We start from the raw sequence: 22,926 nt of genomic DNA, 5'->3' as shown, positions 1-22,926 counted from the left end.
CCTTAGGGGACCGGTGGCTCACCGGTCGTCACACGGCAAATTTCGTCAAACGCCAATCTCGTCATATGGCGGCGGAAAGAGGGATGGTTCCGTAAATTTCTTTTTCGGGGAAAAAATTAAGAGTCCCTCTCGAGCGGGAGGATTGGAGCCAAAAAGAAAAGGAGAAAAAAAAAGTAATTATTAATTCTTTTATAAAATCTCCACAACAGAGGCAGTTGGAGGAAAAGTCTATCGGATCGCCAACTCTTTCTCTCTCCAAACGCCGGAATTCCCAATCCGAACGCGCCGGAATCCGCTCCTCCGGGAGGGTTTCCGGGAGAATTCAGGCCGTTCTCTTGGACTTTTAACTTCCCGGAAACTTCTGGTCTTGGCGTTCTCCGGCGGGGTTTTCCGGGGAATTGTGGATCCCGATTGGTTTTCATGCCAACCGAATGCTGCTTGCGTGTCGGATTCCTCTGAGGGTTAGTTTTCCGGTAGCCGGACGGTTTCCCGGCGAGGGATTTCCTATAGCGAGGAACGAGCAGTGGAAGGTAAGGAAAGACGAGGGGATCCGGAGGAGGATGAGATCAAGATACGCGTCCGCCGTTAGTGTTTCGGAGGATTCGGTTTCGGTTGAGGAGTTTTAGGGTTAGGGCTTTTTGGTTTTGTGTTTGCTTCTTGTTGCCGGTGATTAGCTGTTGATGCAGGGGGGGATCAGCCCTAGAATGGGCGGGCTGAAGCGTTGCAGCAGCGACGAGGATTTCTACCGTGAATTCTCTGCAAGCACGAAGAAACGGAAGGGGAATTTCCCTCGCCTCGATCTCCTGGGCGACGTCGCTGCTGCTGGCTTGATTTTGGAGAATGGCAATGCCTATTCGCCTGCCCACGCTGGGACTCAGCGGGGCGAGGATCAGGAGGATATCTCTTCTCTTTGCACCGAGGTCTCGTGTTGTTCTGGCGAGCCAGATTCCGCGAGGAATCCACGGGGGATGAGTAATGGGGATCTCTCTCGAGAGGTAGGGCAGGTTCCGGTGACAAGGAGGTCGAGCATCCGGGTTCCAGTCTTACCGTCTCGGTTTAGGGATTCGATACTCGACCCTTGGAAGAAAACCACTCTCAAAGACGCAAAATTTAACGTTCAGAGTGCGAAGAAGGAGAAGAAAAACGGTTATAGTTTCCAGGAATCGTTTGACTTGACAGAAGAACGCGTTCCCGAAGTTCCGAAACTCACGTATGAGAAGAACTCTTGCTCTGTTAGCTCTTTTACATCTGAAAAGGATGGGACAGCTTCGAAGCGGAAGAAGAGCAGCAGCAAGAACCAAATTGAAAAGCTTAGTACGATATGCGAGCCCCTATCACAAAGCGGGATGGACTTCTTCAATAGATTGGCGGAGGAGAGGTCAATGGAGATGGCCGAGGTCGGGAACTTCTCCCTTGGTAAGGTAAAGAACGGGCAGTGTGTTTACAGGTTGGAGGATTTTGCTCTCGGGGATGTTGTTTGGGCGAAATCGTCAAAGAAGTATCCGGCTTGGCCTGCAATCGTAATCGACCCGATGCTACAGGCCCCGCAGAGTGTCCTGAATTCGTGCGTCCCCGGAGCTCTGTGTGTAATGTTCTTTGGGTACTCGGGGAAAGACAGAGAACGGGTACAAACCAACTGTCTGGTTTAGTTCAGTACCTCAGTTTTGTTATTTATTTGAGTATTTATGGACGCGTTTTATATAGATTTTAAGTTTTCCTAGTTTTCTTATTGTCAGGATTATGCATGGGTTAAACAAGGGATGGTTTTTCCTTTTACGGACTGTTTATACAGGTAATCTTATTTTAATTTCTATGGTTAAAATTCTGTGGGCGCTAATTCATTTTTTCCATTAAAAGTGTTGGTGGTGAGCCATCTATTCCGACTATCATGTATAGATCTATTATGGGTTCCGAGGGATGTTTAATTCTACTTATTTTTCTTGTAGATTTCAAGGCCAGACGCAATTATTCAAGAGCAAGCCTTGTGATTTTAGGTTGGCCATAGAGGAGGCATCCTTGGCAGAGTATGGGTTTTTCGACCCACAGAGTGACGGCGTGAGCGAGGACGGGCAGCAGGCACATTCTGTACCTAGAGGAATCCAGGAAGCTACCGACTCAAACCAAGATCAGGAAAGCAACTCGCATGATCAGGCAAGTTCTTTACGCTATTCCTCCTTTTTTTTTTGTTTATTTGGTCTGATTGATGAACCAGGCTGGGTTTAGGTGACAATGAATTGATGATAAAATTGTTTTTATTTTAAGAATATATATACCATCTGAAAGAACTTTGACTGTTGATGAGATGAAATATTTTGAAATTCATACCTCAACCTCGAAAGATGTGAACAAACATCACAAATACCGTTGAGTCACGGCAAAATGATGGTTTGAGAACCCGAACACTTTTGGATGACTACCAAACCCAAGAATTAAATCAACATTAATGCGTACCAAGTCCAAAAAAAGTAAAATTTAAATCAACCCCAAATAAAACACAAATTAAAGGAAAAAAAAGATTTCAAAAACCAAAAACAATTGAGATCATTCAAAAATCCATAAGAAAATGAATACCTTTTCACACACATGGCATGAACGTAGCCGGTTTTGGGGTGTTTAATGCATTAGTGGTGTACGGAAGCTTGATGGGCAGATCCATTTTGGTATCTGATCTCATGTTTATGTACTTAGATGCATGTTTGAAGATGCTAGTCTTCACTGATTCCTCCTCACAGATGTGAAGCTTTTTTGGTCGTCTTTTGTGCATTGTGTGTTATTTCTCCAAAGACCAACCTACACCCATGTACCGGTATGTTGGTCTCCTCATTTCTGTTAGTCAAGTTTGTTTTCCCAACCTTTTGCCACCCAAGCTGTTTTCTTCTCTCGATGTCAGCACCACTTTTCACTTGTTCCATGCTTCTTTCTCAGGGTTCACCAAACTTTTTCCACAGATCCATTCTAGTACTTGCTTCTGCAATGCTTTATGCAGTGGAGATGCAACATCCCCTTTCTGATTACTATTGCTGCCTTTCATCGATTGTTCAGTATTTTACTTTGTTGCTAAACTCATACTTGCTATGGATTGGCGGCCACCCATGAAGACTGCTTCACAAGCTGCTTAATACTTTTTCTCATTTTTGTGATCTTTCCTTTCCCTTCTAATATTAATATTGTCTCTTTCATATAGCGCATCATTGTTTCCCTTTGTACTATCACCCTTTGGCAAGTGTTCTTCCTTGGAAATTGACTGGTCATCTTCTTTCAGCAGCAATTCATTGAACCTTCTGCACAGAAAATAAACTGTCAACTCATCATCGTTGGCTATAGTTTCATGCACCATCAATTACAAGTTGCAACTTGCAACATGTTCTTGCTTTCCAGCTACTCTGTCTCTCTCTCTCTCTGGTGCACACAGGTGTGTGTATATTCTCGAAAACCATGTTATGATATGCCTTGGTTTTTTTGGTTGCACATCCCTCTTAATCTGAGACTACTTTTTTAATGTACCCAAGTTTTAGGATTGCAAGTTTTGCTTCCCATGCAGGATTTGCTGCCAGTTGAAAAACCAGGATCATGCTGTAATAGCTGTGGCATGAGCCTTCCATATAAGAACCCAAAGAAGAAGAAAAGCAACTCTTCTGGCCAGCTGTTATGTAAACATTGTGACAAGGTAGCAATTTCAAGCATTGAGGATTTCTCTTGGGAATGCATTGGCTGCTTATAAACTGTATGCATGTGACTGGTTAATGGCTAATTTCTATTTGTCATTGTTGTACAGTTGCTGAAGTCTAAACAATACTGTGGCATCTGCAAAAAGATTTGGCATCATTCAGATGGTGGGAGTTGGGTAAGATAAAAAGTTAGCGTTTTAATTGGACTTCAGACATAAATTCATTATTCTTGATTTTATGTAAGAGCTCTTACGTGGCTGCTGATATCCCTTCTGTTGATAGGTACAATGTGACCGGTGTAAGGTTTGGGTACATGCTGAGTGTGAAAAACTTAGCAGCAATTGTTTCAAGGTCCGATCTTTGATTGCTTTATTCTGTTTATTCTTGTCAATGCATTTCCTATACTCCTAGCTGTTTCAGAAGTTAGAAGCTCTTGTTGATGATGGTATCCTTTTTTTTTCTGTTGAAGGACTTAAGGAATGCTGATTATTTCTGCCCAGAGTGCAAGGAAAAGTTAAATCCTATTCCCAAAATATCAAAACAATGGAAGCAAGAATTGAGGTATTTTTTTTCTTTTAACTATTGAAGTTCATCACTGACTGTATTGTTGGCAGGAAACATTTTTTCAAATAATCTTATTATGATCATCGTATCAATCTTGGGACAGATCACATAATACGTCGCAGCATTATTTGGATCCTGATAATACATCGCAGCATTATTTGGTTCCTGATCAGCTCAATGTTGTGTGCTCAGGGGTGGAAGGGATATACTTTACGAGGCTTCATCTGTATGTTTTCTTTTCTGAAAAATCACTAGATTCATCTGGTTCTCTGGTGTTTCTATGGTTTCTCATTTGTTTGGATTTCTTTCTAGTTTTTGTATTCAGTGTTGCTACAATTATTATGATATCATTGCCATGTCTGCAATTTTAATTGCTTCTGAAGAAGGTTGCATCAAATTGCATTCAATCTCTCGTCTTCTAGTTTGGATGCTTTTTATTACTATTGCATCCTGTCTGAAGAAGATATGAATTGAGACATCCAACCTTTTTAGTGGTATCAGTGCAAATATATTACATGCTTTGCAGTAGCAAAAAAAAAAAAAACTTTGATGGACCTGTTATAGTAGTGTAATAGCTTAAAAAATCTGAGTAGAGGCAAGAACTCATATTATCTGCCTGTTATCCCATTTTATGTATAAACTAGTAAACTTTACTCATTGTCATTACTGAAGCCCTAAAGTATGAGCAGACAAATAGTAGATAATCCAAACAAGGTAAATCTCAATGTGGTTGTGGAGGATACCTTTGCTTCTTGGTGAATACTATGCACATGATCAACATGTATAGCAGACAACGAGGATCAGGGTATGTTTCAAAGTTCTTTTATTCCAATTCACAGAATTGTCCAAGATATGCATAAAGCCAATACTTGAGTTGTGGTTGGAATTGAAGAAACAGTTGCAAGAATTGATGGATCAAGGATTTATTATACTTAGCATGTCATCGTGGGGAGCGCCAATTTTGTTTGTAAAGAAGGACAACTCGATGAGGCTACATATTGATTACCATATGTTGAATCAGGCGATAATAAAAAATAAGTATTCACTACCTAGAATTGAGGATTTATTTGACCCGCTAAGGTCAGCCAGAGTATTTTCGAAGATTGATATGAAGACTAGCTACCATCAATTGCGTATCAAGACTAAAGATGTGCAAAAGACAACTTTTAGGACTAAATGACCATTATGAAATTTTAGTGATATTTTTTGGACTAACAAATGCCTTAGCTGCTTTTATGGACTTGATGAACCATGTATTCAAGAGCTACTTGGATCAATTCGTGATCGTATTCATCAATGATATATTGTTATGCTTGGAGAACGAAGAGCAACACAAGGTTCATCTTCAAATCGTGTTGGAGACACTAAGAGAACATAAGCTATATGCTAAGTTCTGGAGGTGTGAATTTTGGTTAGATCATATTATATTCTTGGGGCACATGATTTCTGACAATGGAGTTGAAGTGGATTCAGTCAAGGTTGTGGCAATGTTAATATGGGACAACCTAAGAATGTTATAGAGATTCGAAATGTCTTGGGACTCGTTGGATACTATCGGATGTTCATCTTAGATTTTGCAAGGATCGTGGCTCCATTGAGTAAGTTTTTGAGGAAAAGAGCTAAGTATGTATGGACTTCGCAGTGCGAGGAGAGTTTTCACGAGCTAAAGAAGAAGCTTACCACAACTCCAATATTGTTAAAAATGTAAATGTATGTGTACATATACGTATTTGTGTATATATATATATATGTTAGGTTAGTACCTAGCTAGTAAATAGTAACTAGGTTAGAGTCTAACTAGGTTAGTTTCTTTTTGCTTTTTTTCTTTTTACTTTTTTCAACCATCTTTTTGCTAGAGAGGCATTAGAGAGAGACCTCTCTCAAGGTCTCTCTTAGGAGACTCTTATGCATGTATAAATAGGGGTGAAACCCCCTCTCAAATATAATCCTTCTTGCATAGATTGATTAATAAAATATTATTTTATTCCTTGTGTTTTGCCCTTTTGGTGAGTGTTTGTGTGTAAGCCCATTTTGTGGCTTGTATATTCCTTTGGTGCTTTGGTGGAACTCTTTGAGTGTCCACTCTTGTTGTTTCAGTGAATATATTTTGGAGGACCTTGTTTTCTTATATGGTATCAGAGCTTGGAGATCAAGATGTTTTTTTGGTGCATTGGGAAGCATGCCACTCAAGATTTTGAAGAGATAAAGTCTCTTTTGAAAAATGTATTCAAGTGCTTGTGAGATGGAGTGCTCGTGCTCTTCATTGGAGGTGCTCTCTTGGTGGTGGAGTGCTAGTATGTTCGTGTTTCTCATTAGAGGTGCTCTCTTGGTGGTGGAATGCTAGTGTGTTTGTGTTTCTCATTAGAGGTGCTCTCTTGGTGGTGGAGTGCTCGTGATACTTTTTCTTCCTCCTCTCTACCTTCTATTATTTCTCTTAGTCCTTGTAAACATGGATGGCAATGATAATGTTACCCTAAAACCCATCAAACTTAACGACAAACTTTGTAACATGGGTTTCAATCATGAAGCATTAAATATAGGGGAAATGGTTGGGATTAGTGGATGGGCCGGATTTGGAATCTAAACTAATCCTTACTAAGATAGAAGAAAAAAAAAGGTACCTCTTACTAAGGCGGAAAAGACAAAGGCTATGACTACGTATGAGAAAAAATAAAAAGAATGGAGAATGGGGCATGCCAAGATTATGTTTTGGCTCATTAGTAGTGTTGATATCAAGAAATGCGTAAGTCTAGTTATGTTTGAACATTCAAATAAAGCATAAGAATATCTCAAGAGAATGTATTCTTATCGCTCACATTTGCAACTTATAAGACAAAATACACACTATGACTCAAGGAGGAAAAAGTATTTGAGAATACTTTATTGAGTTATTCAACTTTTGGAATGAGTTGGCTCTTCTTGAACCACAATGGCATTGTCCCGAAGACAGAATTTTGTCAAAGACAAATTGATGTGGAGCATTTCGATCAATTCATCAATGGTCGAAGATCGGTGATTGAGTCTACCAAATCGGCTTCTTTCTATTGAAGATACTATTGAAGAGCCAAGTATGGAGAAAAATAGACTAAAAAAGAAGACATCTAGAGAAGATGTTGATTCGATCCTAGCCGTGTCTAGGCTGGGAAACCATTTCCATGCTTACAAACCACCACATTATGGGAGACCAAACAATGATAACTATGAAAAATAAGTCAATGAGATTGAGAAGAAAAAAATTATTTGTTATTATTATCGTGAACCGGGACATGTCAAGACATATTGTCCTAAACTAAAGATGCCCTGTAAGAAGAAGGTAGCATCAGTTGCACAGGAATCAAGTAAGCTCAAAGCTACACAAAAATAAAACATTGGGAGCATGTCTTTGACTCAACTTGTAGAAGCTCTCCAACTTCTACTCAAAGGAGCTTCATTAATCGGAGTCACAGTTTTTTCTGGTGGCATCTCTTACCCTGGTAAGACTTTTTGGCTTCTTGACTCAGGTGTCTCATTTCATACGACACCAAATAGTGATATCTTATCTGAATGTCGTAACTCAAGCGAGTAAAATATTTTTACTACTGATGGGACATGCCTTGAGATAAAGGGAATAAGAAATTTTGAAAATATTTTAAAAGGTTTTTCTATTTAAAAAATTAGATATATTTTCAAGTTAAACTTAAATATTGTGTCTGTCTCTCAATTATGTGATCAAGGGTACATTGTTTTTTTCTCTTGTATTGGTTGTCTGAGTACAAGATCGCCAATCAGGGAAGCTGATTGGGGAAGGACATAAGGAAAGAGGCTTATATTACATAATTTTTTTTAAATACCCAAAAATACCTTTTGTTATAATGTTTAAAAGCTGGATTTGGGTTTATGTAATAAAAGATTTGGCTATCCTAATGTATCCAAAATCCATCACTTTTTAAATATGATTTTTTTTGTAATTTTAAAAATTTTACATGTGAAGATTGTATTCTTGGCAAGATGAAAAGATTGCCATTTCAAAAAAGAACTTTTGTCTCTACACAATTGCTTGAGTTAGTGTATTCAGATGAGGGTGAGTTTGGATATTATGTAATCTTTGTTGATGACACAATTTACTAGACACACGATTTTTATCTTTTTGATTCATAAAGATAATTTTTATCAAAATATTTTAAAGATTACCTAGAATTAAATGGTATTACACATAAAAAATCTTGTCCCTACACTCCACAACAAAATGGCTTGGCCGTAAGAAAACATAGACACATCATAGAAACCGCTTATCTCAAATCAAGTACCTAAAGAATTGTGGGCCGAAGCCACTTTGATTGTAGTTTATCTTATTAACATAATGCCATCTGTTATCTTGAAAAGTATATCACCAGTAGAATTTTTTTTTAAACTTACTCTTGAATATTCTTGACTTGGTTTTTGGATGCAAATGTTTTGTATTCACTAATAAAACTGATAAACTTTCGCTTTGTGTTATTCCTTGTGCTTTTTGGAAATAATAAAAAAGGTTATAAATGTTTTGATTTTAAAAATATGAAATTATATATTTCAAGAAATGTGTATTTCTTAGGAAAAAGATTTTTTTTTGGATTTGAAAATCCTAAGGGCATAACTGAGTATTCTTTTTTGTTGGATCTAATTCCAAAGATTGGTGATTGTGATGTTGATCTTGACGTATCTGAAATGATAGGGTGAGTGAAGAAGAATCTCGTGTCAATGAAATAAGTGAAGAACAATCTCAAAATCAGACTGTATTCAATATTTCAGGCGTAGAGGTTTTTGAACATCCATGTGCCATTGAATGAGAAATTTGTGTCACCTAAGTAAGCTTATATTGCATTGATACGTTCCTACATAGAACCCTCAAACTATGTTGAAGCAAAGAAACATTCAGAATGGGTAGAAGTTATGAGGGTAAAATTAGATGCTTTAGAAAAGACAAATACTTGGACTATCCCAGATATTCCTCTAGGAAAGAAGCCCATAGGTTGTCGATGGGTCTATAAGATAAAAACCAAGAGTGATGAAACCCTTGAAAGTTACAATGTAAGGTTAGTTGTCAAGGGATATTCCCAAGAGTATGGAATAGATTATGGAGTAACCTTTGCATATGTTCCTAGAATTATCACAGTTAGAGTCGTAGTAGCCCTTGGCTCTGTGAAGAAATGACTTATATATCAAATGAATGTTAAGAATGCATTTCTTAATGGTAAATTGGTTGAAGAAGTCTACATAGACTCACTACCTGGTATAGTTATTCCTAAGGGATAGACTCTTCGTTTAAATAAGACTCTGTATGGCCTTAAAAAAGCTTTAAAGACTTAGTATAACATGTTTAGTCAAGTTATATTTGATGTTGGATTTCAATCTCGTTTAACTAACACAACCTTATTTGTGGGATTTTGAAAGTATTTTCTTGGTATAAAAGTTGCTTACTCTTTTAGACGCTATTTGCTTACTCAATCTAAATTTGAGTTAGATATTATTGCCAGGTCTGATATTTCATATGATAAGAAGGTTATCTCTCTCAAAATTGTAAATGTCAAAATGAAGATTGATGATGGGGAATGATTTGAAAATTCAACATCATACAGGCAACTTGTCGGGACTCTGTTATATCTCTCAATTACGTGACCTGACATTGCGCATACAGTTCACACAAATGAGCCAGTTTCAGCATGCTCCCACCATTGTTAATATGAGAGCAGTTTTGCGTATTATTAGATACATCAAAACTTTTATTTTTTGAGGACTTTTTTTGTTTGCTTGTTTCTCTTTAGATTTACTTGCTTATACTGGTGCTGATTGATGAGGTGATCCAAATAACCGACACTCAACTACTGATTTTTTATGTGTTTTAGGTGACTTGATATCATAGAGGTGCAAGAAGCAACAAAAAGTTTCTCTCTCTTCAACCGAAACAGAATATCAAGCCATGAATACAACCATTATGGAAGTGGTATGACTAAGGAGATTGCTGACTGACATGGGCATTCCAAGCACAGGAGCATCACGACTGTGTTGTGACAACAAAAGTTTCATCTACATTGTTAGCAACTGGACCTTCCAGGAACGAACCAAACACATTGAGATGGATGGTCATTATGTACGAGAGGAATACTTACATAACATTATTGATCTTTCTTATGTTACTTTAAAATATCAATTGGCGAATTTCTTTACCAAACCTCTCATTGTTCCTAGATTCTACTTTCTTTTGGACAAATTTTCAGTTATTCAATCGTAAGTTTGAGGGGAGTGTTAAAAATGTGTATATATATATATTAGGTTAGTCTCTAAGTTTCCTTTTTTTTTGTTTTTTTTGTTTTTACTTTTTCAGCCACTTTTTTGCTAGAGAGGCATTGGAGAGAGCCCTCCGGCTCTATTGGAGCCGTTGAGACCTCTCCCTTCGTCTCTCTTAGAAGACTCTTATGTGTGTATAAATAGGGGTGAAACCCCCTCTCAAATGTAAGCCTTCTTGCATAGATTGATCAATAAAATATTATTTTGTTCCTTGTGTTTTACTCCTTTAGTGGGTGTTTGTGTGTAAGCTCATTTTGTGGCTTGTATATTCCTTTGGTGCTTTGGTAGAACTCTTTGAGTGTCTACTCTTGTTTCGGTGAATATATTTTGGAGGGCCTTGTTTCCTTGCACGGATTAAGTTTGAGAACCACTTATGGTAAATGAAATTATTGATGTAATTGGATATGGAAGGAGGTTACCATATCCATACCACCTAAAAATTCTTTGGAAGTAATAGAAATGTTTCCTTCATGGTTCTTGCATCTAGTAGTACTCTAATTTGCACATTTTCCTGTTTGCTTCTTGATACAGCAGGGCTAAAAATTATAGAAAGCTTGTTTACCATCTTAAAATTTGGCAAGATTTATTGCTACCTTTTATTCAACAGATCCCAATAACAATGGCTGCATGGCATATCATGATCCATAAACTTACCATTGTGTTGGATAATTAGCATAAAGCATGTGTTTCACTTGTCTCTTCCATATGGCCACTTCTTGAATCCAGTATTTATGGGTGGATGAAGCCTGAAAATTAACTTGTTCCATCCATTTTATGGATATCTAGACTGTCCATGTTTGTGCTAAAGTTTCATAGCTCAGTCTCAAAGTGCCGAAAGTCAAACTAAAAGATCCAAAAGATTGAAGGAACAGTAAAAAAAAGAATAGTTAATACCCAATTACTTTAAGTAGGGAATCCCGAATCCCCAAAAGTAACCTGCTGTGAGATTCAAGACGTCATTAGCCATAAGTAGATCTTATAAATATTTTTGCCTCTCAAAAAGGTCATATAAACATTTTTGGAATTAATGCCATGAATAAGAGGGTTTAATACTTCCTAAGCTCATGGAATTCCGTTCAAGCTTGTTCATGCCGCATCTTCATTAAAAATAGCACAGAATCAAGTGTATAGTAGTCTTTATATGCTTAAATGCTTAGGGAGTCAAAACAATGGAAACGGGTTTTAATGAAAATTTTATATCTGCCAGGGTTGCCTGAGAAGTCCAAAAAACTCAGCCTTAAATTGCTCACCTAAGTTGGGTAACTAAAAAGAAAGTATTGAATTATTATTTTTTTGCTTATAATGTTTAAAAAATATAACCATTATTTAGGATGCTTCTAAAAATTTCAGATTTTTCATAATTTTAGGTTTTTGTTTATAAATTCATAAATTTATTTAGGTTTTTAGGTGATGCCTAGGTGCTGCCTAATCTTTTTATTTCGTATCCCTTCTCCTATCCATAGGACTGATAGTGTGATACTATATGGACTTATGTTCATTGTTGTGAAGATGAGAATCTATTCTAGTTTATACCACAAACAGACATATCACCTTCATAGAGATGTTTGGAACTTTATGAAAAAATAAGATTAAAATAACTCCAAATAATAAACAAGAATGACTAGGAGGTCCTAATCTAAAAACTGCAGAGCAACATAAGAATGCCGATTGTAATGAAAGAAGGCAAAAGAAGGTATACTGCACACTTTTTAGATAGTGATAACCATAAAGCAACTATTCTTGCATACTTTATAGTGGGTGGCCACTTACAAATTCATCCGACCTGAAAATGAGATGTGTAGGTTTGCATAATAACATTTATGCAGATATAGATCAAAGTTTTGGTTCAATGGTGGCACTGGCTTCAGTGCTAGTTGCATCATTGTTAGTTGCTTTCCTGGTTACATCCTTGTGCAAATTGCAAACGTTTGTTGGTCAAATCTATAATACATCTATTAATTTTTTTGGTGAAGTTTCACTGATTTGATTAAAAAAATGACATCCCATCTGAAGTGTAGGGGCTAAGATCGGTTGTGGGAGAGAGAATGTCAATCGATTGAACTTAAAATGTCTGCATGCACAAAAATAGCAGAAACATACACCTGTGTTTACTACAAAACTCTCATCCCACTGTATACCGGCACAACTATTCCACATGGTCAATGGGTTGCATGATTGGCTTTGAATAAAGTATGTGAACGTTTGATAGTAGCAAGCATATAAACATATGGATAAAGTTCTTGATAGATTATAGTAGTACTTGTGCTGATGCTGAAACTTGAAACATTTGCAGTAGGTATTTCTTTATAAACTTTGTCTAATTGCTCATTTGAACTTTCTGGAAGATTTTATTCTGCATTTTTTTAATTTTGGTTTCTGTGACAGAGTTATGTGTGGATGTGGTTTGTGTGGGAACAAGAAGCGGACATTGAGTGATTGGGAACGACATGCAGGTTCAAAAAATAAAAATTGGAAGGCTAGTGTCAAAGTCAAAAGTTCAATGTTGCCGCTCTGCTTCTGGGTAAAAGTAGCTATTTCTAATTTGTATTATTTATGCACTTATTATGTAAATATTCTTTTGCAGTGATTGCTTGAAAAGATTTAACTTGAAATGTCTTATTTGTATATAAGCATTGTTTCATTGCTTGGCAGATGCTTAATGAAAAATGGTTATTGTATGCTCTCAGCACTTTATGGCATGCTAGTTGGAATCTCATCATTCTGGTGTTTTATCATCACCGTTTACAGTAAATACATGATATGTTTTTCATGCTAGTTGTTTCTACTGTCCTCTTTTGTCCTACCTAGAATTGCTATTGTCAAAATCACTACTGATTTCTTTAAGCAGTTTGGCTGAATAAATAGGAAAACCAATATGTGTGAATGGATGCTATTATTTGTTTGGAATATTAACTTCTGTGGTGTATCAAGGCCTAAATTAACTCTGTCTAGGTCTCTTATGTTCTGAGTCCAATCATACTTGAATTTTTATTTGTGGATAATTGATTCATACACCATTGAATCGTTTTGGATGGGCCTTTCAAAAAATCCTTTTGGATGGGAACAATTTAACCTTGAGGACAATGTGGGCATTGTTTCTTTCAAGCATTACCTGTTAGTCTAGGTGAGTAACATGTCTTTAGAAACCAACCATTACTCTAAGGTGAGTTGCTAGGCATTGACAGTGTTTAAAAATACAACAGCTTCCTTCACTACTCAAAAAACTTAGGTTGTGAAAGCATAATGCTTGGACTGGCTAATGGAACTTATGCATAGTGCATTCTTGAGTGCTTTGCCTCAGGTTGAGTCTAGGTGCCTATGATTTCTAGCCTATTTGAGCTCTTATCTTGAGCCTTTGTCCCTAGACACAAAGAATTGTGGTTCGGTACTAAGGATGAGGATCCCAGATCTTAGCATTTATGTGCATTGTTCATGCTGTTTTTATTTATGGTTAGAGGAAATGGTTTAAAAATTATGGAGATAATTAATAACATAGTATTTACATTTTTTTTAGTGGAAAAAATGTTTTTACTGTAGTAAACTGTCAAATTTCATTGCAAAGTGTCTCTTTTGGAGTTTCTCTTTAATGTTATTTGCCATTATTTAAGCTTCTTTAGTGTGGCATTTTTGGAGATTGTTGGTCCGATTACTTTGCTGTTAGTAACCCTCCTTCTGCTGCTGGTATAGTTTGCTAATGATGCCAAGTGGCTGGAGAAGTCAATGCCACTGTTACCAAGTTTTTGTTCATGCACGACCAACCTCTTGTTCATGGACTCCACTGCATTTACAATTTTGCCTGAGATGTCAAGTGCTTACCCAACCTTATTGTTTTCCGACTAGAAATAATCCACTTACCTTTCCATTAACCATGATCCACAACACTTCATACAGCAATTTAAAGCTTCTCTAGACACTGCTTGCTCAAATTTTGTTAATTTGCAAATAAGAAATTCTTATTGTTTATTCTCGGCTAGCTATTCTCTTCTTTGTGTTCTTTTCTTTCTTTGTTCCTTTGCCAATATCAGTTGGAATGGGAGATCTAGAGTTTGTATCCTGGAAGATTAAGATTTTCTTCTTTTTCTCATGTTTGTATAATGCAGAGCTTGTCCACACCTTAAAATTAGCAGCATTGTATGATATGTCAATGAAACTTTTGCAAATTGATCTGAATATACTCCTCATGTTTTAGAAATGGAAATTTGTCTGTATCTTACAATTAGGATATGTTTGTCAAACTTTTGCAGATTGATCAGATTTCAGCTTATGATCCCCGTGGTCTTTTTTATTTAAATCCAGAAAGTGGCAGTTCTATACGTCTACGGAAGAAAGATCTGCTGACGTACCTGGAAGGTGATTTATATGATGCCTTCTTCAAACTGTTCAATTCAATACAATGTCTCAATTAGTGCATCTCCTTATAGACGTCGTTTATGTAGACTTTATGAATTGCTTGATATTATGTTTTTGTTATCACAGACAAATATGATCCAGTTTACGTTAATTGGACAACTGAACGGTGTGCAATATGTCGGTGGATTGAAGATTGGGATTACAATAAAATTATTATTTGCATCAGGTACTTATTTGTTTTTTTGGGATCCGTTGATTGCACAGATAGAATGTTGCTGTCTTTTTCATCTTGTCAAATAAGTTTATGTTAAAAATTCTGCAATTTCTTTCATTTCAGATGCCAAATAGCTGTTCATCAAGAATGTTATGGAGCAAGAAATGTACAGGATTTTACTGCTTGGGTTTGTAGGGCATGTGAAACTCCTGATATCAAGCGGGAGTGTTGCCTCTGTCCTGTCAAAGGCATGGTTTTATCTTTATGTGATGTTCATTTGTTAATTTTGTCACTTGCAAGATTTGAAAGCTTCTTTGCAGCTTTGTTTCAATAAAAAGATAACTACTACATAATACAGATTACCCCAAAATTATGTGCAATTCAAATATGTTATTTCTGAATCTAGTACAGACTTGTCTGTTGAAAAAAATCTTCAGAAGGCAGCTAACCGATGGATGCTGATCTAGTTCTCCTGTCTGTGTAGGTGGTGCCCTGAAACCTTCAGATATCAAGCCACTGTGGGTCCATGTTACATGTGCTTGGTTTACTCCTGAAGTTTCCTTCTCGAGTGATGAGGCGATGGAGCCTGCCGTTGGAATATTGAAAATCCCGAAGAAGTCCTTTCTTCAGGTTGGATATTTGTATCTGCTTGGAGGCCCTTATTAATTAACCACTTCACTGTTGAAGCTTCACTGAGAAAGTGAAGGATGCACAGTCAATCTTTTTTGAGTAAAATAATGAATTTCTTTTGTTTGTTTTGCTAGGTTTGTGTGATCTGTAAGCAGATGCATGGTTCTTGCACACACTGTTGTAAGTGCTTAACACCATATCATGCAATGTGTGCATCAAGAGCAGGGTACCGGATGGAGGTTGGTTTATCTTAAAAATATCTTCTATCTGTAAAATGGAATGCTGTTAAACACACATGGTGAAGCTTTATTAAACAGCTTTCTGCCTTCCTTTGATGAATACTATTGGTTAGAATGTATGCTAATCCTTGCTTAATTTCCTTTATGAGGACATCCTGCCTATCAATTCTGTATATTTGAAAAACAAGTGAATACTGTCTTATGTATTTCATGTTTGTTTGGTGTCTATTTCTTCCAAGACCATCCTAGTGGTAAATGTGTGCTTTTATGACATTTTAATTAACTATATTTATTTATTGAAAATATCACAATATTGTCGTAAAATATTGACCAATGATTGTAGGATAGAATATAGCGATGTTTAAAATACTGCTATTCTGAAGAAAACATATAGTGTTGTACAAGGTTAATATTTTTTTTCTTGACTAGATAAATAATCTATTTAAGGAGATTTCAAATTGCTCATCTAACCATTGTTCAATATTTTTCTCTCATAAATATCTAACCCCAGTTAGAGTAGTTTACCTATATACACAGATTGCAAGGACAAGGAGTTAATTGGTTTTTGATATACTAAGAGGCCTTTGAATCTAGGTGTTGCTCTTTCATGACTCATTTTTGGCATTGTTATCAGAAGCTCACTGACTGATAGTTGATCATGCCTTTGGAACTGCAGTTACATTGCTTGGTGAGGAATGGCAGGCAGATTACAAAAATGATTTCATACTGTGCTTCACATAGGTAATATTTATTTGACAGTTAGCGTATTATTTGCATTTTCCGAAGAATCTTCTCTTATGATCACGTATGCAGGGATCCAAACCCAGATACTTCTTTGGTAATAAAGACACCCCAAGGATTGTTCACAATGAAAGGGACCCAGGGGAAGGAGAAACGTACTCTTTCAAGGGCAGCATCCTTAGATGTGGAAGTTCCTCCAATACCAGATTCACAAACTCAACAATCTGTTTCATCATCTGCTGCAAAATGCCAGGAATTTGAAAAACCTATAAATTGGGTATGTTTATAACAATATTTCTGTTAAACATTTAATTTCATGAGCACTTATTCGAGGGGCTGTTTAATGTGACAACTTACACTAAATCACTCTTAAACATTAACTTTTAATTGATGTCTGATAGCTGCATTTTTATCTTTGGCTTCTAAATGATTGAGCTGGTATTCTTGTCAAGTTTTAGAGATGATTTAGTTGTCTGAAGAGTTCTCTAAGTGTTGATGAAATGATAATCCATTTAAATTATGTGAACCAAGGTACTTATGTTAATGATGAGTCATATTGTTGAAAAATGGCAAGCCCTTTACTGAATTTAATAGTAGGTACATAGAAAATTCCCAGAATTAGCACTTTTCTTATAATCCACGGTATCTTTATTATGGGAAGGAATTTTATCTCATTTTGCTTTCAAGGTTACTTCCTAACTCCCACTGCTCTTTAATCATTTATATGTTGTGAAGGGACTAGTTGGACATCCTATAGCTCACCGGCTAATGGGTTCTTGTCGTCACTCAATTGATGTAATTCAAGGCCTCAATGCATTGACGGTATTTTTTTGTTGTTTTAGTTATTGCTATTTGTGCTAAAATTTTCTTTTAAAATTTTTTGCTTTTTATTCCAACCACACCATAAAGATATTATGTCAACCTTATTGGACAGGAAGAAAAGGACCCTATATATTTTGCAACTTTCGAAGAGCGCCTTTCCTATTTACAGGTGAATCACTGCCTCCCTAGTTGATTGATTTTCTGTTTTGTCCTATTCTAAACCTTTTTGTTTGCTTTTTATGTCTAGTTAACTGAGAAAAAGAGGGTATGCTTTGGAAGGTCTGGAATACATGCTTGGGGCTTGTTTGCACGAAGAAATATTAAAGAAGGAGAGATGGTACTTTGTTATTATTTTTCAGAGTTTATTTTGTTATTAACTCCTTGTACTAATATTGAAGATCCTTTCCTGCAATACTTTCTTTTGCCACTTGCTTGGCATTGGGAAGTTTGTATCTTTTCTACTTTCGGTATTTGCTAAAGAAAATAAGATGTGCCATATTTTCTTATTTTCCTGGAAGTGTGCGATAGATATCTTCTGGAGTACTAAATTATTTCTTTTGGTTGTGATGATTAAGATGACCATGATTTCTTGATAATGAGTTACATGGTATCACCAGGTCCTAGAATATCGAGGTGAGCAGGTTAGGCGCAGTGTTGCTGACTTGCGTGAGGCACGTTATCAAGCAGAAGGAAAGGGCTGCTATGTAAGTAGTTCTTATCTGCCATTGCTTTGCTCAAGTTTTAGATTTTCAATTGCCATCTCTCTCTTCCATATTTGACCCATTGCTTTCTAGAAACTTCCTTCAGTTGTCTTATTTTTCTTATTTAGGGAGAAATACTTGGTCCCTCATGAAATACAAGTGCTGCTACGGCAAGAGACATGTGGTAGATTTTTCTGAAGAAATGCTAATTTTTTAAACAATGTAAATAATTTGAACGTATCCAATAGAAATCTGGATGTGTAGTTGATGCAGCTTTTATTCTGATGTAGCTCGAAATGTTACGACCTTGTGTGTCTTGGCCTAAGACATGTTTGGAAGTGAGAAAATGGTAGGAAAAATGCAAGTGGGAAAGAAAAAGTGGCAACTTTTTCCATTCGTTCCAAACATTGGAAATTTTTTCTATTTTGCCCTGCTTTCGATAGTAAAATTTTCTCCATCCCAGGAGATGGAGAAAATTCTCCTATAAAAAAAAATCAGTTTTGATGGCAGGCCCTCACCCTAATCTAAAACAGTCTTTAACATTTTTCCAACGTAATTTTCTCATGTCACACGAGCAAGAGAATGTTTTTCATAAAGAAAAATTCTGGTATGAGAGCTTCTCATAGGCAAAATGTTCTTTTCCTATGAGATTTCTTCTCACTTCCAAACCTTCCCTTAGTGTCATTCAGATAGAAAAACTTGAAAAGAATGGGTTAATCCTGGTCATGATGGTTCTTTGTTTATTAGTTGGGTCCTCGAAGTCTATCATCAATTTATTAAATGATGGGAAAAATAAATGGAGACTGTAGATCACCAAGATAGTCTGCTTTCTGTAGATACAAGCAAAAAGGGATCCTTTCTGTCATCATATCCTAGGCAGCAAGATATATTTTCCTGAGATAAACAAGGAAATTAGAAGATCTCTGAGAGTTTTTTTCTGTAGGCAAAGGGAGAAAACTATCCTTTTGTTAGATCAGAACCTTTGTCTTTTAACGAAAATAACTCGTGTCCAAAAGTTACATCATTATCATCATAATTTTAACAGAAGGATGGGTATACGTGGAATTGCCTTTATCTTTTGAGTCATTCATGTACTAATCTTCACTGAAATGATCCATTTTGCTCTTTTCTGTTCTCTTCTTTATTATTCTATTTTTACACTTTATTGTACAGCTGTTTAAAATTAGCGAGGAGGTAGTGATTGATGCTACAGAGAAAGGGAACATAGCTCGGCTAATCAATCATTCTGTAAGTAACAAGTCTTTTTTGTTATTTCTTTTCATTTGTAGCGTTAGTACTTTGCATTGCTCACACAATTTTGTGTGTTTTCTTACTGGCTGCAATCTTTACTGAACATGAATTCATGATTCCAAGATTAACACTGCAAATCTGGGTGTTCCTTATTATTGTGTGTGCTTCATCTCCTTCAAATGACTAATGGATGTGGAGACTTATGGACATTCCTTTGCCTCCTTTGACAGTGCATGCCAAACTGTTATGCAAGAATCATGACTGTTCGTGGTGTGGAGTGCCGAATCGTTCTTATTGCTAAGACTGATGTTCCTGCTGGAGATGAATTAACGTACTCTCTCTCTCTGTGTGTGTGTGTGTGTGTGTGTGTGTGTGTGTGTGTTGATTCAAACTTCAAAGAGTTGCAACCTGAAACCAAACTAATGCCATTTTCAATTTTGTGATGAACTCTGCAAAAGAATTGGTCCATATCTGTACCAGTCTCATTTTCTACATGGAATGGATCACTTCTGGTGCAAGTCTTGGTTGGACCTGGGGATGTCATCAGATATCCAACCAAATCTGAATCCGATTAGTCAAATTCTGTAAAGCAAACAGGATCCGTTTGATAATAGGATTTAGATTAACTATGCATATTTGCATCTGAATCTGATTTTAGAGTCCGGACTGAATTCAAATCAGACAGATTATCTGACCTGATTGCATATAAGATATATCCAATTAACTAATTGGACTTGGAGTTGGTAATCTTTCCTCATCTGACTCTGAATTCAAATCCGATCAGGCTAGATCTGATAAGGTTGGATTCAGTAATGTCTAGATTCAACCCAGTTGGACCTGTTTACATCCCTAGTTGGTCCTGGTTGGATGTCTTTCTTAACTGAACACACACACACACACACACACACACACACACACACACACACACACACACACACACACACACACGTGCACCTGCAAGAATGACATGCAGCAGAGGTGCAGATAGGCGATGTTTGGTAGACCTAGAGCTTACGAGCATTTTTGATACACTGTTGATTTATCCATTCAAATCAGAATTGTAATATTCAATGGTTGCTGCGCGTGGTTCACACTAAAAATGGACACCTTCACAGATGTGTATCCCATGTTGACACATGACACTGAGACACACCAAGAGACTTCATGGATATGTGAAACTAAAATTTCACCAGTCATCATTTGTGTCGTTAAGTTTATCTATTTCTTTTTATGATCTTGATTACTGTTTTTCTTTTAACTAGTGTTCTTTTTATTTTAAAGTTTGTTGGCAATTACATTACATCTCAATTTCAAGTTAGTTTTATTATTTGATATTTTTAATTATAATGATTTGAAATCGTTCAAGAGTTTGCACTTTAAATGCTATTCATGTTTTATTATTTTAGGTTAAGAAATTGATTTTATACACACATACACACAAATCTGTGTGACCGTGTCTCTTACATCAATAGATCTACATTTTTAGCAATATACTAAAAGGAAAGTTAAGAATGGTGGTGTGGGTGTACGAAAATAGGGTGTGGCGGGGGATAATTGAGATGAGAAAGGAGATAGAATGGTGGCAAGCATGAAAGTGTATTAGGGCTTCTTTTTTATACACTTCTTATTGGGTCTCCCATGACCTTATAAGGATACAGTTGCCCATGACAAAAATACCCCTAACTAGCAATAGTTATTTACAATCTTATACAAGGGGTAAAAGACAAAATGCCCATGTACATATTAAAAAAATTAATATATCTTCTCTAATAGGTCTCTTTAACAGTGTCCCCGTGTGTAATTTTGAGAACTGCCATGTTGTAAACAACCATATCTGGATTGTGTCCCATTCTTGCATGTGTCCATGTGTCATAGGATTGATATCATTACTAGGATTTTGCAATATATTTTGATGCAGACATACTGCTTCTGTAGCTAAAAGGTATATTTTATCATTTTTACTAGGACTTGATGATGGCTTTAGAGGCTACTAGACTCTGTAATCTTAATTTGGGAACCACTTGCAGTGCAGATCTCTGTGCATACGTGCATCTACATGTCTGTGTTATTGAAAGGAGAAAATGTCTCTTCTGCTTTTATTTACTTTCTTGACTAGGCCCTTTGAAAGAATAATAATGCATACCTAATGAAGGAAGCCGGTTTATTATTGTGACCTTGGGGATATTGAATGCGATAAAAAACTTGGGTGACTGAACTTGGAAAAATTGGTTTTTTTCTCTAGTGTTTTTTAACGTATCTCCTGCTTTTAGTTACTTTCTTGACCAGGCCCTTCAAAATAATAATAATAATACATAGCTAATGAAGGAAGCTGGTTTTGCTACCTTGGGGATGTTGGCTCTTGAGTTGAATGTGGTAAAAAACTTGGGTAACTGAACTTTGAAAATTAGTTGTTTTTTTTGGGGGGAACCGATAATAGTTGAGCCAATTGATGGTCAGGGATACACAAATGAACATGCACGTGCAGCACACATGAAAACACATAATTCATTGTTTTTCCTTTTCCCATGGATGCTCAAAACCTCAAACTCTAATTGGCAAGTGTCTTTCCTAAGTGACCTCCACTCCCCTTTGCAACATCTCATTTGTTGATTATTTCAGTTTACAATTTCCCTTTTATTGAGCCTTCTTAACTTATTTGTATGAAATTGGATTTTGTTGTACTAGCAGTGATTGTCATTTATGTGATGTTTGACAGATTTAGTCTCATTGATCTCATTCTTGTTTCTATGTTTGCTCTGATGAACAGGTATGATTACCAATTTGATATAGATGGTGACGAGTGTAAAGTCCCTTGTCTCTGTAGATCGCCTAACTGCCGGAAGTTTATGAATTAGATATCTGCTAATTGTCATGTATATGCCTCCCTGCACGTTTGGTAAGCGTCAAACTGCTGGAAATTGGGCAATTAGATAGACACTAATCACCACTGATTTATTATTAAGCACATTTTGAGCTGATCCTTCTGCTCCCTTTTGAAAGTATTCTGATCCCTTGATCCATTTGTTTTTTATAATTCTTTTAAATTGTAATAAGCTGCTGATGTCATTGTAAATTTGTAAATGTTGGTACACAAGTACCACCGACAGTCATACGCATTACACAGCTCAATATTCAAAGATTTAATTCATTGTAACCTCTCTCTCTCTCTCTCTCTCTCTCTCTCTCTCTCCTGTGTGACAAAATGGAAATGCTTTTACTCTTGAATATTCCTATTTCGCCGTAGTGCCTAATGATTTATCAAACTGTGCAACCAAAATACTTTTAGGGATGTTGAGACTATCAATTGGTAGGATAAGTAAATGTCAACTGGGAATCAAAGGCGTCCTCCAAAAACTACTTTTTTGGTTCATATCGCCGACCCCAATTGTTTTGGGATGAAGGCGTAGTTGTAGTTGTAGTTGTATTGTTTTCTAGAGGTTCAA

General features: G+C 36.5%; 1 protein-coding gene across 3 annotated transcripts; it reads left to right on the top strand.

Annotated features, from left to right (window-relative positions):
• The first annotated feature begins 211 nt into the window (after window positions 1-211).
• Window positions 212-22,637, top strand: LOC149814717 (histone-lysine N-methyltransferase ATX4-like). Of its 3 annotated transcripts, none has more exons than XM_089989028.1 (23): window positions 212-1,625; window positions 1,737-1,792; window positions 1,947-2,151; window positions 3,542-3,667; window positions 3,776-3,844; window positions 3,951-4,019; window positions 4,138-4,229; window positions 4,336-4,458; window positions 12,921-13,056; window positions 14,780-14,885; window positions 15,012-15,111; window positions 15,223-15,347; window positions 15,584-15,729; window positions 15,864-15,968; window positions 16,645-16,709; window positions 16,782-16,986; window positions 17,445-17,531; window positions 17,644-17,700; window positions 17,779-17,868; window positions 18,149-18,235; window positions 19,406-19,480; window positions 19,714-19,814; window positions 22,251-22,637. In XM_089989028.1, the coding sequence occupies exons 1-23, from the start codon at window positions 681-683 to the stop codon at window positions 22,336-22,338; spliced, it is 3,258 nt and encodes a 1,085-aa protein (XP_089845154.1). In that variant the 5' UTR covers window positions 212-680; the 3' UTR covers window positions 22,339-22,637. The 3 variants fall into 3 exon arrangements, with proteins under 3 accessions (XP_089845154.1, XP_089845153.1, XP_089845155.1); XM_089989027.1 differs by having other exon boundaries at window positions 215-1,625; window positions 12,921-13,062; XM_089989029.1 differs by lacking the exon at window positions 3,542-3,667 and having other exon boundaries at window positions 221-1,625; window positions 12,921-13,062.
• Window positions 22,638-22,926: the final 289 nt, after the last annotated feature.

Source organism: Nuphar pumila, chromosome 15 (genome assembly GCF_984573655.1).
Source record: "Nuphar pumila chromosome 15, dmNupPumi1.hap1.1, whole genome shotgun sequence".
NCBI classification, from domain to species: domain Eukaryota; kingdom Viridiplantae; phylum Streptophyta; class Magnoliopsida; order Nymphaeales; family Nymphaeaceae; genus Nuphar; species Nuphar pumila.
This window is presented reverse-complemented; position numbering and strand designations above follow the sequence as displayed.